Raw genomic sequence first — 18,418 nt, 5'->3', positions numbered from 1 at the left:
TGCAGTTACTTAACACTAATCCATTTAATTTGAAATTCACATACAAATATCATATGCACCAAATTGATTTTCTTGATATAACCTTGTGTGTTGCAGAGGATGGACATATCGAAACGGATTTATACCACAAGGATACGGCGGTGAATTCGTTATTACACGCCTCCTCGGTACACAATTACTCCACTATTAAAGCCATTCCAGTTGGTCAATTCTTGAAGAACAGGTGGGTTTGCTCAACGGCAGCCCGCTTCGAACAACAGTCAGTGGTCCTTGCGGACCGCTTTAGAGAGAGGGGATATAGCCGTCGGTGTATTAAGAGAGGATATAGACGGGCTAGAGACACAAGAAGAGAGGATCTTCTTGTGCCTAGGAACCAGCATCGGGAGGAAACCAATGAGATTAGGTTTGTCTCGACCTCCAATTGCCGTTGGGAGCAGATCCGTGAAATCTTGACTAAGCACTGGTCAGTTTTACATACTGACAATGCACTAGCAGCACATCTATCCCCGCGTCCATACATGACACAACACAGGGGGAAAAATTTGAAGGACGATATTGTGAGAAGCCACTTTGTTACGAAACCCAAGACCATTTTTAATGCTGGAGCCCCTAAAGTTGGCTGTTTTCCCTGCAGTTCATGTGTCGTGTGTCCCAATGTTATACGGAGTAATACTTTTAAATCTTCAGATGGGAGCAGGGAATTCAAGATCCGGGAATATATTTCATGTAATTCTACCCATATAATTTATTATGCTACCTGCCCATGCTCCCTAATTTATGTGGGTCTCACATCGAGGGAATTAAAGACTAGGACACGGGAACATGTGCGTGACATCATGGCCGCTAAGGATGTTAAGGACACTGAGGCGATAAAAAAACACTACCAAAACATTTCAAGTTTTTTCACGGATCTGACACCAGCGGCTTGAAGGTGAGGGGGATTGACAGGATCCATGGGGGTGTCAGAGGTGGCAATCTTAACCAAATTCTGGCACAACGTGAGTGCCGGTGGATTGTCACCCTTGGCACCATAGCCCCAAGGGGATTGAACGAAAAACTGTCCTTTGTTCCCTTTCTGTAACAATATATTTGATATTTTCTCTCTGAATGGTCCTTGTGTGCCTTTAAATTGACTGGTCTATCTTAGCTCTCGTCCGCTATGCTGCTGGTCTATTTTTTATCGCCGGATATTTTGATTATTCATGTGAGTCTTTCCACCTTATTTTTATCTATTTTTCTAATGTTTGTGTTGTTTCTCAGTTTTTAGTGTTTCTATGTTGATTCTTGCCTCATGAACTGATACACGTCCTTTGGAAGACGTTATCGCTCTTTCCCTGTTGGATGATACATATCTCGAGGACAGTGTCTTGAAGATGTTGGGATGATATAGATGGACTTTGTAGATACATATATTTATTGTCATGTTTTTAGCACTAATGATAGTATATAATTTTATATACTTTTTATATATCCTTATACAGTCATATTGTGGTGCCATAGTACCTATTTTCGCACTATGTCACTTTAATTATTCACTTTTTTGCACTATATGCACTTTATTGCCTGTATTTTGCCAGATTGATTTTATGTGTCAAATGATGTAGAACATTTCACTATCTCATTTCACTCTATATAGATATCGCACCTCTCTACCTTTTTTGTCGTTATTTGCATCCTATTTTCCCTTCTTGTCTTAATCTATGATGATATAGCTGCTGTTTTGGTCTTTATTAAAATGGTCATTGGGGTGTGCGCATTGGGATTTGTGTGCCGCCTACCTTTATTTGCGGCTATCACATGCGGCAATGTGCGCATGCCCTTGCAGCTTTAATTTTCTCAATGAGTTGGATTCTTTGTTTTCACATTTGCACATTTGCAATTTTACCTTTTATCTTATGTTTCTATTCGTCTTCATCCCTCGCCTTCTCCCTCTCTTTAGTCCACGGGGAAATGGCTGCTGCCTTGGTCTCCAGCAAAATGTCCGCCGGAGTGCGCACACGCACTGGGATTTGTACGCCGCTAACGTTTACCTGTGGCTATCGACTGGGGCGGTGTGCGCATGTTTGTTGACGTCATTGGGCGCACTTTTTGCCCGCATGCGCACACCACTTTTGACGGCCGCGGTGAACTGAGTTTGTTTCCGGCGTGTGACTTCCAGGATGCACGCGCCGCATGTACCGGTACTTTGAGGCATTACTATTTAAACCCCATGGGATACTGCACTATACACTCCCCTTCTTGAAGAAGCATATACGCGAAACGCGCGTCAAGGGGTCTCAGCAGGAGGACCTATACCTTATTTAGGCATTATAGGTGAGTTATAAACAGCCCTATGGGTACGTGTGATTTCCTCTCGGGGGGGGGGGGGGTTGCCCTGTGGGATTCACCTTATGATATGCATTGGCAGCTCCCTTCACCTGTACCCATCACTAATATGATGGTCATATAGACTGAAATTATTGAGGCTTCATGTTTATACACCCTTAGCGTTTTGATTCTTTATCATTTGGTCCAGCTGCTGTACCAGCAGATCTCTATACTTGTCCCTCTTTCTTTGTTCTATTATCTGGTTATACTTTACATGTATGGAATTTTGTCTAATAAATGATTATTCGATTTTACGCTACCTCTTGGTGTTTATTGTACTCCATGGTGCTCTGTGTTTTCATACAAAATAATGTCTAGTATTTCTAAAATTCTTTTATTGCACATACAGTATATACAGTAAACATTACAGTATTTGTCTTTATTCCCCTAGTATGTTTGCAGTTGGTATAGACAAATCATGAAAAATTTGAAATGATTTGCTGAATTTTTTAATGTTCCCAAGGTCAGAAGACAAACGGCAACCATAAAGGTGAAGTACCTTCAGCCTGAAAAACATAAAAATTAATTTTAACAAAAAAGATGCAAAAATAATTTCAATCAAACTGACTTTTTGGAAAGTTTATGGCGGAACAAACAGTGTACATGTAGCTGCAGTATAAAGTGATGGTGTAGAAGGAGCCTCAAGTCACGATCAGAGAGAAGACTCATTTTAGACTACAGGGTCATTGTCCCTGCAAGATTACCCTGAACGGGCATCCTAGGAACACTCTTCACAATATCCCTGCAGTCTAAACCAGCTGCTGATCACCCAAAGAATGAGCAAAATCTTTGGGTGCAATGATGTTTGAGCTGCCCAAAAGATCATCGCTCTTGGCAGCCCATTATGCTGTGTAAACAAGGTGCTGCAGAGAGCAATGACTGCCTATATGCACTGGAGGATCTAATATTGATCAGTGCTCATCGTTAAACACGCTCTTAGGGCTATTAGATGACCGCCGATCGGCAAATATTTGATAGCTGTTGGCTGAAGGACTCTTTGGCTACCTATCTGTCCCAACCCCCCTATACACATGCACACTTGGGTCAGTCGAGTATGTACGTGCTCTTAGTAGCAAGGAGAGTAATCAATTGCCAGACACCTCTAGCCGCAGATTTTATCCCCATAAAGTAAAAAATTGGGCAGTTGAAACCCTTATCTCCAACGACATTTCGAAAAGAGTGGGGAATATTCATGGCTTACATATCATTTTCGGGTCAAACTGGAAATCTACATTATGTGAGGAGTTAGCAAATAGTGAAGGTCTTCTTTAAGATGACTATACAGTATTTCTTCTATGGTAAATTTTTCCGGGTTTATGATATTATATCACTGTACACAAGTAATGATGTATGCAATGAATATATCTGATTAGCCGCCGGCCATATGGAAGTCGTTTGGTATCTTCTAATCTAAGTTAAATATTGACCTACCTCTATCTCATGTAAAACGTTTCTATTACTGTATGCGTCTAGTTTCTGACATTTGTTACGGGGTGTATACATGGTCACATATGTGGACACTGTCCAATTTTTAAAGGGAATGTGTTGTTATTATGCATAAACTCTAGGCACTTTGACAAATCCCATGCTATGCGGCTTCTCCACAATTGAGGTCTGTTTAGAAAATATGCAAATTACATTTCTAGGGAAATGTTCACATTTTCTATGACTTGTTCTTGTCAAAACTTCAACTTCAATTGCGGCAAAACCACCATGAACCAAATGTTCAGTGGTGCTGTAGTAATGGTGCGGCTTTCACCTCTGCCCCCAACATAACATATTTAATAGAAACTGGTTGCTCCTTTCCCCTCTGAAGGCAACCTTTATGACAGTACCTTTTACAATTTTTGCAAAGTTTTTCAATGGCGTCTGCTGTAACATCTTTGCAGAAACTGAGCTTTAGGCATTCCAGGTTGGCATAGCTATAACTGGCAAGCAAGCATACCCTGCAAGAAAACATCTCAACAGATAAAATTGGCATTCAATGTTTCAAACAGTTTACATGTTTTTCCAACTTTTTATCTTTATTAGTTTGGACCTTTGTCTCCATATAGACCTTTAAATATTTCCAACTTCCTACAAAAATTAGCACAACACATTAAAAAATTGTTAAAATAGTTTCTCACTAAAGGGAAACTGTCATGTTGTACATGTGTACATGCAGTCCGATCTGTGTACAGCATGGTATAGACAAGGAGAAGCTGAGCAGAATGAGCAGACTGATATATACGTTGTTGGAAAGATTCAGTATAACTTGCATTTTTAGTGATTGACAGCTAAAAAGTACAGGGTTGATACTGGACAGATAATGTCTGCTGCTAAATGTCGAACACGGACTTCTCCTGGGAGTCATTTGCAATGTTCGGTGTTCAGGGGGAAGTCTGTTGCAGACAGGGAGAGAATTTTCTGGCTCAAATGTATGGGTTCCCATTGTCTTCTTCACAGTTCTGGTACCCGGACCAAACTTTGGAACAATGTTCGAGTCGGGCACAAGAACCAAAACTTCCACGGGTCGGCTCATCCCTAGTCCTTATGTTTTACGGCAATTAGGCTCTTAAATGCACTGATGGAATGGAGGGGTAGCCGCGGATGATCGCTACCACTCTCTCTAGCTATGGGACTGTCAGAGATAGCCGAATACAATCCCATATACAAGAATAAAATGTGACGTACATATGCAACAATTACTCCAATGATGGAACCACCTGCGATTGGCTGGGTAGATGATAATATCTTCAAATTAGAATATTTCTCTAAAGGGAATCTGACATCTGCATTATTGCAGTCATGTACGCTGTACTCTGAAAGTCTGCTGCATTTCACAAAAAACATACTTTTAAAAGCCACGGTGGCTCAGTGATTAGCAGTGTTATTTGCAGCGCTGGAGTCCTGGATTCAAATCCCACCAAGGACAACATTTTACATGTAAAACACCATGGCGCTATAATAATATTCTGCAAGGAGTTTGTATGCTCCCTCCGTGTTTGCATGGGTTTCCTCTGGATACTCCCACACTCAAAAGAAATACTGGAATTTAGATTGTGAGCACTTATGGAGACAGTGATGATAATGTCTGTAAAGAGCTGTGGAATTAAAGGCGCTATATAAGTGAGTAAAATAAATTAAAAGCCATCTGGAAACCATGCAACTCAGATGACTAGTCCAAGAGGCTGGTCCTCAGTGGCATCTCCCCACTCCATTCCCTTTAGATAACAGGTTTCTCCTGATGTATATGTATAGTGAGAAACCTGTCAGTCAAAGAAAGCGGGGCAAGGAGAAACTGCAGGGGGCTGGATTCACAGCTCTGGCAAAAATTAAGAGCCCACCACATCAAATCCCTGTCATGGGCAGCCCGATCTCCAGACCTGAACCCCAGTGAGAACCTCTGGAATGTAATCAAGAGGATGATGGATGGTCACAAGCCATCAAACAAAGAAGAACTGCTTACATTTTTGCACCAGAAGCAGTGTGAAAGACTGGTGGAAAGCATGCCAAGACGCATGAAAGCTGTGATTAAAAATCATGGTTATTCCACAAAATATTGATTTCTGATCTCTTCCTGAGTTAAAACATTAGTATTGTTGTTTCTAAATGATTATGAACTTGTTTTCTTTGCATTATTTGAGGTCTGAAAGCACTAGGGTTTTTGTTTTTTAATTTTGACCATTTTTCTTTGTCAGAAAAAAAATACAAAGTTTATTGCTTGGAAATTTGGAGACATGTTGTCAGTAGTTTATAGAATTAAAGAACAATTTACATTTTACTCAAAAATATAATTATAAAAAGAAAAATATGACAAACTGAACATTTTGCAGTGGTCTCTTAATTTTTGCCAGAGCTGTATATGTTATGGGCTTCAAGATCCGCCTTGGTCAGGTCTAGAACCATAGTAACAACAGTCTGTGCCCTGAGAAGACGCAATGTAAAATATAATTTGTACAAATCTATATAGTACAGTGTATCCGGTATAAAGTTGCACCCCTCCGTATTATTTCTACAATGTAGGAGAGCCAAAAGACATCTGTTGCCATAGAAGCTCATTGACCGCCCAGAAACTCAGTATTCTGCAGTTCATGAATGGAAAACATTCTGAACAGCACTTAGGTTCTCTTCTTATGTCTGTACTTTAATTAGTCCTCTCTAAAGATATAAAGAGAGCGTCCTCATTATGCTGTTCTGTTAGCCCGGAATGTATTGACGCACATCTTCTGTGTATACAGGTAACATACGAGCATTCTTCATGATAATAATCAAATCAAGGGCTAATTAGCAGCAAAACAAATGTTGTCATTAAATGGAAGCATCAGAAAATGTCAAATTGTTTAAAACAAGATTTTGTGTTAAATTGCAATATGTTTTCTTTATTTAAAAAAATGGTAATCTTGTAATTTTTACAGTAGCCAATGAGTTTATTTACACTCCTATATTTCCTGTTATTTCAGGAAGAGATTACAGCAAGGCCACATATTATGAGAGGCAGGGTTACAAGGACAGATCACACCGCTGAATACAGCTGATAACATAGGATCCACTATTCACAATAGGTGATGTTACAGGTGACCCTGCTCCCATTCCCTCCACTATGACCATTGCACATGATTAGTGATGAGCGAGTATACTCGTTGCTCGGGTTTTCACTACACATCATGATTAAAAGATTCAATACAATAGACAGGGTCAGGATCTGACCATTGTGGCAATGTACATGTGTTGTTTCCTGAAACAACAGGAGTCCACAAAAGCTCTACAGGCCAGTGTGAAAATTGCAACATTTTTATTTAATTTTAATACAGATTGTGATACAGAAAAAAAACTTTTCCATAATGTAACAAAAAAAATGTATGTAAACAATAAGTCATTCTTGACCCCTTTAAAAAGAAAATGACAAAGTACAATGTTTCCCCATAAGTAGTGTTGAGCGATACCGTCCGATACTTGAAAGTATCGGTATCGGAAAGTATCGGCCGATACCGGCAAAGTATCGGATCCAATCCGATACCGATACCCGATACCAATACAAGTCAATGGGACTCAAGTATCGGACGGTATTCCTGATGGTTCCCAGGGTCTGAAGGAAAGGAAACTCTCCTTCAGGCCCTGGGAACCATATTAATGTGTAAAAGAAAGAATTAAAATAAAAAATATTGCTATACTCACCTCTCCGAGGGAACCGGCAGCGTTGTTTGCTTAAAATTCGCGCTTTTCTTTCCTTACGTGAAGTCCCGGCTTTGTGATTGGTTGCGTCGCAGTCACATGGGCGACGCAACCAATCACAGCAAGCCGTGACGTAATTTCAGGTCCTTAAGGATTTTAAAATTACGTCCCGGCTTTGTGATTGGTTGCGTCGCAGTCACATGGGCGACGCAACCAATCACAGCAAGCCGTGACGTAATTTCAGGCCCTTAAGGATTTTAAAATTACGTCCCGGCTTTGTGATTGGTTGCGTCGCAGTCACATGGGCGACGCAACCAATCACAAGCCGTGACGTCACGGGAGGCTGGACACACGCGCATTTTAAAATGCGCGCTTGTCCAGCCTCCCGTGACGTCCCGGCTTGTGATTGGTTGCATCGCGGTCAACCAATCACAAGCCGGGAGGCTGGACAAGCGCGCGTGTCCAGCCTCCCGTGACGTCACGGCTTGTGATTGGTTGCGTCGCCCATGTGACTGCGACGCAACCAATCACAAAGCCGGGACGTAATTTTAAAATCCTTAAGGGCCTGAAATTACGTCACGGCTTGCTGTGATTGGTTGCGTCGCCCATGTGACTGCGACGCAACCAATCACAAAGCCGGGACGTAATTTTAAAATCCTTAAGGACCTGAAATTACGTCACGGCTTGCTGTGATTGGTTGCGTCGCCCATGTGACTGCGACGCAACCAATCACAAGCCGGGACTTCACGTAAAGGAAAGAAAAGCGCGAATTTTAAACAAAGAACGATGCCGCTTCCCTCGGTAAGGTGCAGGCTGCGTCGGAGAGGTGAGTATAGCAATATTTTTTATTTTAATTCTCTCTTTTACACATTTTTACATTAATGTTGTTTCGATACCGATACCCGATACCACAAAAGTATCGGATCTCGGTATCGGAATTCCGATACCCGCAAGTATCGGCCGATACCCGATACTTGCGGTATCGGAATGCTCAACACTACCCATAAGTATAAATGTAAAATGTAACTGCCCCAAAAAATGATGCAAAAAAGCTGTTAACACACCATGACATATACATGTATATGATGGTGCACTGTACAGCTGTCTGCAGCATTACATGTGTACAGTATAAAATGAAAAAATAACAGATAGCTCCCAACATGAGGGAAATAGGCAAATCGATCTAATGACTGCAGATACTGTACGTTAAAAGTTATATAAAAATATAAATTTTTTATTTAAAAAATACTGTGGTTTTGTCTGCTTCCATCCTTCTTCAGGTAAATAAGAAATTACCACATAATTAGCTCTTATGTACAAGGAATGGGCGGAGTTAAAAATTAACAATTAGAAAAAATATGTGTAATACATTGGAAAACGAGCTTCATAGCTTCATTATTCTCCCAATAGAAAGGTCTACAAATGTGAATAGAGATATTACACATATATAATTGCGATAAGGGAGAGAGAGGGAAAAAAGCATAAAATTGAAAATAAAAAAATATATATAATATTAATTGATTATTTTTATATAAAAAAGTAAAAGAGTGTTTTTTTATTTAGTATAAAAGATTTTATTCTGGCTGTGTGTTTAATTTACCATATAACTATAGGATTAGTAATGGATGGGTGTCCTCCCCATTACTAAGCAGTGGTCTTGATGTCACTAGACAATACAAAGGTGACCTCAACCCAACAAATAAGAACTCCACTTGCCACCGCAAGGGCAAGTCGGAAGAGCCAGGCAAAGCGCCAAAATTGGCTCATCTAATAGATGCGCCTTTTCTAGGCAGTTGCGGGCTGCTTTCTAATACCAGCCCCCAGCTGTCTACTTCAGCTTTGCTGGTTGTAAAAAATGGGGGTGACCCTACGCCGTTTTTTTAATTATTTAATTAAATCATTTTTAAAAATGGTGTGGGGACCCCTCTATTCTTGATAACCAGCCTTGCTAACGCTGACAGATGAAAGTTGTAACCAGCAGCTGTCAGTTTTCCATGGCAGGTTATCAAAAATACAGAGGACCCCATGCCGTTTGTTTTTAAAAATTATTTATTAAAAGTGCAGGTGCCAGCTAATGAATACTCCCATCAGCCGCAGCCTGCTTGCGCTGTTATTAGCAGCAGCATGCGTAGGCTAATGGGAGTAGTAGCACCATTAGCCAACGCCAGTGACCGGAAGTGAAGTTTTTACCTCCAATCACAGCTGTGGACTCACGTTGTCATTCTGATTGTGTAGGAACCGCGGCTGTCTGACCGGCAGTAATTATTTTACTGCCGATCACAGGCAGTGTTTGCCGAGCTGTCATGCACATAACATTGTGAGAAGTACCCGATGTTTGGGGTGCCAGACTCAAACAGTAACATGGACTTCCTGGTGACGTCCATGTTCGGGCTCCGTGCCCAAACAGTAAGGCTATGTGCACACGTTGCGGATTGGGGTGCAGAATTTTCCGCACAAAATCTGCATCTTCTGGCAGAAAATGCAGGTGTTGATTTGATCCGTTTTTTTGTGCAGATTTTGTGCGGATTTACTGTGGATTTTGTTCGGATTTCATGCGTTTTTTACCCCAGCGGAGTTCTATAATGGAAGGGTGCAGAAACGCTGCAGTTCTGCACAAAAGAAATGACATGCTACTTCTTTTGATCTGCAGCGTTTTCCATGTGTAGTTTTCCGCACCATTAGCACAGCATTTTTTTTTCTTATTGATTTACATTGTAAAGTAAATCACTTTGCGGATCTGCAGAGTTTCTGCGCAGAAAAAAAACGCTGCGGATCCGCAGTAAATCCGCATCGTGTGCACATAGCCTAAGTGTTCAGTACGGATCCTGGACTTTACTGTTTGGGTTAGCCCATCTCTACTTATCAGCTTCCGTAGTTAATCATTTCACATTGCACCTACATTCATATTGAAGGGACATCATTCTGTCTGACTTTTTTGGAGCCCTATCAATTTTTTTTCTCAATCAACATCATTATAATTGTTTTTTGTGTTTTAGGGTTTGTTCAGGACCCCCATTCAAGTGAATGGTGTCTGGGTTCCGGTACTGTTTCGGTACCCAAACCCAAACTTTTTTTTAACTCCTCAGCTAAACTCGCCGGACCTGAACATCCTGGGTTCTGTCCATCTCTACTGATAAGCATTGAATGAAAGGCATCCCGTGGAACAAAAGAATTAAAACCACACCTATTCAACCACATCATTGAAGCCACTTGGATCTAAGTTTGTAATTTATTTATCCAGTAGAATTTCTTCATCTTTAAAGGGAACCTGTCATCCCAAAAATCGAAGATGAGCTGCGGCCACCGGCATCAGGGGCTTATCTACAGCATTCTGTAATGCTGTAGATAAGCCCCCGATGTATCCTGAAAGATGAGAAAAAGGGGTTATATTATACTCACCCAGGAGCAGTCCGGCTGCGGTCCGGGTCCGATGGGTGTCGCGGTCTGGTCCGGGGCCTCCCATCTTCATACGATAAGGGCAGAGCAAAGTACTGCAGTGCGCAGGCACCGGGAAAGGTCAGAGAGGCCCAGCGCCTGCACACTGCAGTACTTTGCAGAGGACAGATAAAGTACGCCTTTTAGCAGCTTCTTTTTTCTAGGTACAACTCCGGGGCTTTCTGTGATTCTGCTCAGGACACTCACATTAAAGGGAATCTGTCACCCCAATTTTCGCATATAAGATGCGGCCTGCGCAGGCGTACTTTCTCTGTCCTCTGCAAAGTACTTAAGTGCGCAGGCGACGGCCTCTCTGACCTTTCCGGCGCCTGCGCACTGCAGTACTTTGCTCTGCCCTCAATAGGCAGACAAAGTACACCTGCGCCGGAGCTGTGGCGTGAAGACATGAAGAAGACGTCATCGTAAGAAGATAGGAGGCCCGGACCGGACCGTGACGCCCATCAGACCCGGACGGCAGCGGGACCGCCCCTTGGTGAGTATAATCTAACCTCTTTTTCTCATCTTTCAGGATACATCGGGGGCTTATCTACATCATTACTGAATGCTGCAGATAAGCCCCTGATGCTGGTGGCCGCAGCTCATCTTCGATTTTTGGGGTGACAGGTTCCCTTTAAAGGAGATAGCCGAGACTTTAAAAAAAATGTGTGTGCCTTAGCACTAACAGGCAGGTAGTTGCTATCTACCTGCTTGTTGGGCCCAGCGCCATTCTCCGCCAGCAAGGAGCAGTCACAGACTTCTGCTGAGGTCATGCCAACAGAGCGGCAGTTTATTTTCCTGTTGACAGGGTGAGACTGATGGTGTCATACTGATTGACAGCTGGCTCCCAGCTGCCTAAATGGGGGAATATGGCTGTCAATCAATGTAGTCCCGCCCTGTCATCATGAAGAGAAACCGCTGTCCTGGTGACAGAGAGTAGTTGAATCACAGGCAGGAGTGGTCAATGACTTTCACCGGGTACAAAAGGCAGGTAGTTGCCTCTGTTAGCAACTACGTGCCTTTTAGTGCTTAGGCACTTTTTTTAAAGTCCCGGATATCCCCTTTAATGTTTTTTTCCTATTCTGAACATCATTATTTATTTGTTCCAAAGGTGTGACCTTGATCACATCAAAATTACTATAATGCTTAATAGTGAGAAGTTAAGAGAGGCTCTGCTTCCAAAAAAGACTTTTTGTTTTATGTCTATGTCCATTCATATGGGACCGTAGGGCTTGTGTAGTGAGGCCAATATATTGTAGACCACAGATACAGTTAATCGCATAGATAATATATTCCACGTTACAAGATAGTCTCTGATTAATATAATAAATCTCACCTATGCTATTAGATTTTATTTGTTTCAAGTTGTGAGTAACTATTTTCCATCAGTATTTTTAATTATTCCACATTTAAAAACACCTACATTCTTCTTAGTTGTTTTTCTTAGAAGAACCCCTTTATGATTGACCTCAGTCCTTTTGAGTTTACTAGGTGCAATCATATTTTTATTGTAATTTCCCTACGAAATGTAACATTTGGTTCAGCTGGAATTAACTTTTAGTATCAGATCATTTTTCAAAATAGACCAGTATTTTTGAAAATACAATGATGAGAAAAAGGGTAACAATGTTTTGAACTTTTGACCTTCAGACTCTCACTATGCACTACTGCTTCGAATGTGAGACTACCATCATTTTATAGACAATCATCTTGGCTATCTTATACATAATACATCCCAAGCAAAAGGTCACTGGTTTGAATTGAGGAGCAGCCATGAAGTAGATTTCCCAAAGGAATAGAAACAGCATTATCCAGCTCATCGATAGTGGTCTCATGGGAAAGAAATTTGCCAAACTACATCAAGGGAGTGCCATGACAGTTGGAAGAATATGAAATGAAGTCTGTCTATCCATTCAAAAGCCAAGAGGTGGACATCCAGGCAAAATATCGGGGTCAACAAGTTAGCTCATCACAAGGTCTATCAGTTCTGTCCTGACGAAGGACTTGTTCCAAAACGTGCGTCGGGGTGGCCCAGTGAACCATACAGATAAATTCCTCTTCAACTATTTGTACATATGCTACTCTTCCATATGTTTAAACTATAGTGTCTCTTGTGGCTTATATGTGGGTTATGTATACTATTCACACCACTTAAGTCTCTCTTGTCGATACTTTCTACATTATGACCCACCTACATGCCATTGCATCATTTTTTGATAATCTCACTACCTATACCCTGCCTCCTATTCAATTTTATATCCTCCCAGCACTTTACAAGGACTCCAGCAGCTGGTGTCCATATTGATGTTAGTATTATACCTATTATTGGCTTACCTCAACTGTGCAGGATTCTTTGCTCATAGCATTATATATTCCATATTGGCAGAATTCTTTTGCTACTGTTATCTACACCTAACAAAGTACGCATTGTCTTTACCTGTAATCCCTGTCCTATTTATTATCTTTTATCATGTTTTGAATTGATGTATGTAAGTGCTGGCAATTCTCTTTAGTAGTGCCACCATCTACCATGTCTGTTAAATAAAGGTGTTTTATCCTCACTAATACGGTTTCCAAATGACTTTTTTTGGCTCTGTATTCGGTGTTTTCTTTTTGGTTTTCTTTACTCTATCCGAATGGTCTGACATTTATTGTTTAACCCCTTTACCCCCAAGGGTGGTTTGCACGTTAATGACCGGGCCAATTTTTACAATTCTGACCACTGTCCCTTTATGAGGTTATAACTCTGGAACGCTTCAACGGATCTTGGCGATTTTGACACTGTTTTCTCGTGACATATTGTACTTCATGATAGTGGTAAAATTTCTTCGATATAACTTGCGTTTATTGGTAAAAAAAAATGGAAATTTGGCAAAAATTTTGAAAACTTCACAATTTTCCAACTTTGAATTTTTATGCCCTTAAATCACAGATATATGTCACACAAAATACTTAATAGGTAACATTTCCCACATGTCTACTTTACATCAGCACAATTTAGGAACCAAAATTTTTTTTTGTTAGGGAGTTATAAGGGTTAAAAGTTGACCAGCAATTTCTCATTTTTACAACACCATTTTTTTTTAGGGACCACATCTGATTTGAAGTCATTTTGAGGGGTCTATATGATAGAAAATACCCAAGTGTGACACCATTCTAAAAACTGCACCCCTCAAGGTGCTGAAAAACCACATTCAAGAAGTTTATTAACCCTTCAGGTGTTTCACAGGAATTTTTGGAATGTTTAAATAAAAATTAACATTTAACTTTTTTTTTACACAAAATTTATTTCAGCTCCAATTTGTTTTATTTTACCAAGGGTAACAGGAGAAAATGGACCACAAAAGTTGTTGTGCAATTTATCCTGAGTATGCCGATACCCCATATGTGGGGGTAAACCACTGTTTGGGTGCATAGCAGAGCTCGGAAGGGAAGGAGCGCCATTTGACTTTTCAATGCAAGATTGACTGGAATTAAGATGGGACGCCATGTTGCATTTGGAGAGCCCCTGATGTGCCTAAACTTCGAAACCCCCCACAAGTGACACCATTTTGGAAAGTAGACTCCTTAAGGAACTTATCTAGATGTGTGGTGAGCACTTTGACCCAACAAGTGCTTCACAGAAGTTTATAATACAGAGCCGTAAAAATAAAAAATCATATTTTTTCACAAAAATGATTTTTTAGCCCCCAGTTTTGTATTTTCACAAGGGTAACAGGATAAATTGGACCCCAAAAGTTGTTGTCCAATTTGTCCTGAGTACGTTGATACCCCATATGTGGGGGGGAACCACTGTTTGGGCAAATGGCAGAGCTCGGGAGGGAAGGAGCGCCATTTGGAATGCAGACTTAGATGGATTGGTTTGCAGGCGTCACGTTGCATTTGCAGAGCCCCTGATGTATGCAAACAGTAGAAACCCCCCACAAGTGACCCCACACAGGAAACTAGACCTCCCAAGGAACTTATCTAGATGTGTTGTGAGAACTTCGAACCCCCAAGTGTTTCACTACAGTATATAACGCAGAGCCGTGAAAATAAAAAATATTTTTTTTTCCACAAAAATTATTTTTTAGCCCCCAGTTTTGTATTTTCCCAAGGGTAACAGGAGAAATTTGACCCCAAAAGTTGTTGTCCAATTTGTCCTGAGTATGCTGATACCCCATATGTGGGGGGGAACCACTGTTTGGGCGCATGGCAGAGCTCGGAAGGGAAGGAGTGCCATTTGGAATGCAGACTTGGATGGATTGGTCTGCAGGCGTCACGTTGCATTTGCAGAGCCCCTGATGTACCCAAACAGTAGAAAGCCCCAAAAGTGACCCCATATTGGAAACTAGACCTCCCAAGGAACTTATCTAGATGTGTTGTGAGAACTTTGAACCCCCAAGTGTTTCACTACAGTTTACAACACAGAGCCGTGAAAATAAAAAATCCTTTTTTTTTCCACAAAAATGATTTTTAGCCCCCCAAATTTATATTTTCCCAAGGGTAACAAGAGAACTTGGACCTCAAAAGTTGTTGTCCAATTGGTCCCGAGTACGCTGATGCCCCATATGTTGGGGTAAACCCCTGTTTGGGTGCACGGGAAAGCTCAGAAGGGAAGGAGCACTGTTTTACTTTTTCAATGCAGAATTGGCTGGAATTGAGATCGGACGCCATGTCGCGTTTGGAGAGCCCCTGATGTGCCTAAACAGTGGAAACTCCCCAATTATAACTGAAACCCTAATCCAAACACATCCCTAACTCTAATCCCAACGGTAACCCTAACCACACCCCTAACCCTGACACACCCCTAACTCTAATCCCAACCCTAATCCCAAATGTAAATGTAATCCAAACCCTAACCCTAACTTTAGCCCCAACCCTAACCCTAACTTTAGCCCCAACCCTAACCCTAACTTTAGCTCCAACCCTAGCCCCAACCCTAACCCTAACCCTAGCCCTAACCCTAGCCCTAACCCTAATGGGAAAATGGAAATAAATACATTTTTTTTATTTTACTATTTTTCCCTAACTAAGGGGGTGATGAAGGGGGGTTTGATTTACTTTTATATCATTTATTTATAGCGGATTTTTATGATTGGCAGCCGTCACACACTAAAAGACGCTTTTTATAGCAAAAAAGTTTTGGTGTCTCCACATTTTGAGACCTATAATTTTTCCATATTTTAGTTCACAGAGTCATGTAGGTCTTGTTTTTTGCGGGACGAGTTGATGTTTTTATTGGTAACATTTTTGGACACGTGACAGTTTTTGATCGCTTTTTATTCCGATTTTTGTGAGGCAGAATGACAAAAAAACAGCTATTCATGAATTTCTTTTGGGGGAGGCGTTTATACCGTTCCACATTTGGTAAAATTGATAAAGCAGTTTTATTCTTCGGGTCAGTACGATTACAGCGATACCTCATTTATATCATTTTTTTATGTTTTAGCTCTTTTATACGATAAAAACTATTTTATAGAATAAATAATTATTTTGGCATCGCTTTATTCTGAGGACTATAACTTTTTTATTTTTTTGCTGATGATGCTGATTGGTGGCTCTTTTTTTGCGGGACAAGATGACGTTTTCAGCGGTACCATGGTTATTTATATCTGTCTTTTTGATCGCGTGTTATTCCACTTTTTGTTCGGCGGTATGATAATAAAGCGTTGTTTTTTTGCCTCGTTTTTTTTTTTTTGTCCTACAGTGTTCACTGAAGGGGTTAACTAGTGGGACAGTTTTATAGGTTGGGTCGTTACGGACGTGGCGATACTAAATATGTGTACTTTTATTATTTTTTTATTATTTATATAAAGAAATGTATTTATGGGAATAATATTTTTTTTTCCTTTATTTAGGAATTTTTTTTTTTTTTTTTTTACACATGTGGAATTTTTTTTTTTTACATTTTTATTTTGTCCCAGGGGGGGACATCACAGATTGCTGATCTGACAGTTTGCACAGCACTCTGTCAGATCGGCGATCTGACTTACAGTGCTGCAGGCTTACCAAGCACTTGCTCTGAGCAGGCACTCGGTAAGCCACCTCCCTCCCTGCAGGACCCGGATCCCGCGGCCATTTTGGATCCGGGGACTGCAGGGAGAGGAGGTAAGAGACCCTCGGAGCAACGCGATCACATCGCGTTGCTCCGGGGGTCTCAGGGAAGCACGCAGGGAGCCCCCTCCCTGCGCGATGCTTCCCTGTACCGCCGGCACACCGCGATCATGTTTGATCGCGGTGTGCCGGGGGTTAATGTGCCGGGGGCGGTCCGTGACCACTCCTGGCACATAGTGCCGGATGTCAGCTGCGATAGTCAGCTGACACCCGGCCGCGATCGGCCGCGCCCCCCCCGTGAGCGCGGCCGATCGCGCTGGACGTACTATCCCGTCGGTGGTCATACGGGCCCACCCCACCTCGACGGGATAGTACGTCCATTGTCAGAAAGGGGTTAAACAAATATATATCACTATCTTATCACTACATCTATCATTAGTCCTCATCTGTTATATATGATTTGTTTAGTTCAGCATGTATTCTTTTGCGATAAACACGGCAGTAGAGGTGGTTCTTATGCTTCGTAATGGTGAGATCACAGACGTCCATGCAAGCACCATGCGCCACATGTTACACAAGTTTGGAATGGTGGCCCAAAAAAAGGAGAAGAAGCCTCGACTTCAATTTCACCTTAAGAAGCGTTGGTTTAAGTTTGCAAAAAAGTACAAAAAGTGAACAGTAGAATATTGGAATATATAGAATGTTGGAAACATCTAATTTGGAGCGATGAGACGAAAGTCAATTGACTAGCCTCTGATGGATGCAAATGGGTCTGGAACAAACAAGGGGAAAAAGGGGATAATGGATGAAGAAATAGAAGGAACTGTCAAGTTCGGTGATATGGGGTTGTTTCACAGCCAAAGGCGATAGATACTTCACCAAGATCGATGGTAGTCTCAATTCTGAGCTATATGTGAGTATCCTACAAGATGAGTGTCTTCATACAATCGAGTACTATGAATATGAAAAGGATGACATAGTGTTCTAGCAGGACAATGACCCGAAACATACGTCAAGATTGGGGAAGAAATGGTTCAATGACAGTGAGGCAGAGGTGATAAATTGGCCCCCACAGTCCCCAGACCTCAACCCAATCAAAAACTTGTGGGTAGAATTGAAGAAAAAGCTGTATACATACCCAAGTGAGTCGATGAGTATGCACCAACATTGGGAACTTCTAGAAGAGACCTGATATCAGATTTCATTCGAGATATGCTTGAATCTGATCAAGAGCATGGCCAGAAGGATTCACTCAGTGTTGAAAGCAAAAAGTGGAGTTACAAAATGCTAACAAAATAATAAAAATTAAAATGTAGATTTTTAGGAGCAAAACAGTAACAATGCAGTGACATGACAAGAATCTGCATAACTAATCATATGCTAAATAGATGCAAGTCGAATTTATATATGAAATAGCCTAGATGATTTT

The 18,418-nt window shown here is 41.2% G+C and overlaps 1 protein-coding gene across 2 annotated transcripts in view; it reads right to left on the bottom strand.

The window, feature by feature from the left end:
* Positions 1-2,685: 2,685 nt before the first annotated feature.
* The window catches only part of LOC143759897 (uncharacterized), a 200,576-nt gene continuing 184,843 nt past the window's right edge, over positions 2,686-18,418 (bottom strand). For both annotated transcript variants that reach the window (XM_077248988.1, XM_077248989.1), the window contains 2 exons: positions 4,203-4,313; positions 2,686-2,873 (listed from right to left, as the gene is read on the bottom strand). In XM_077248988.1, the coding sequence (XP_077105103.1) occupies positions 2,747-2,873; positions 4,203-4,313 (238 nt within the window). In that variant the 3' untranslated portion in view covers positions 2,686-2,746. The remainder of the gene's footprint in view (positions 2,874-4,202; positions 4,314-18,418) is intronic.

The sequence above is a fragment of the Ranitomeya variabilis genome, chromosome 1, assembly GCF_051348905.1.
Source record: "Ranitomeya variabilis isolate aRanVar5 chromosome 1, aRanVar5.hap1, whole genome shotgun sequence".
Taxonomy (NCBI): domain Eukaryota; kingdom Metazoa; phylum Chordata; class Amphibia; order Anura; family Dendrobatidae; genus Ranitomeya; species Ranitomeya variabilis.
The sequence above is the reverse complement of the archived record's forward strand: the minus strand, read 5'-3'. Positions and strand labels throughout refer to the sequence as shown.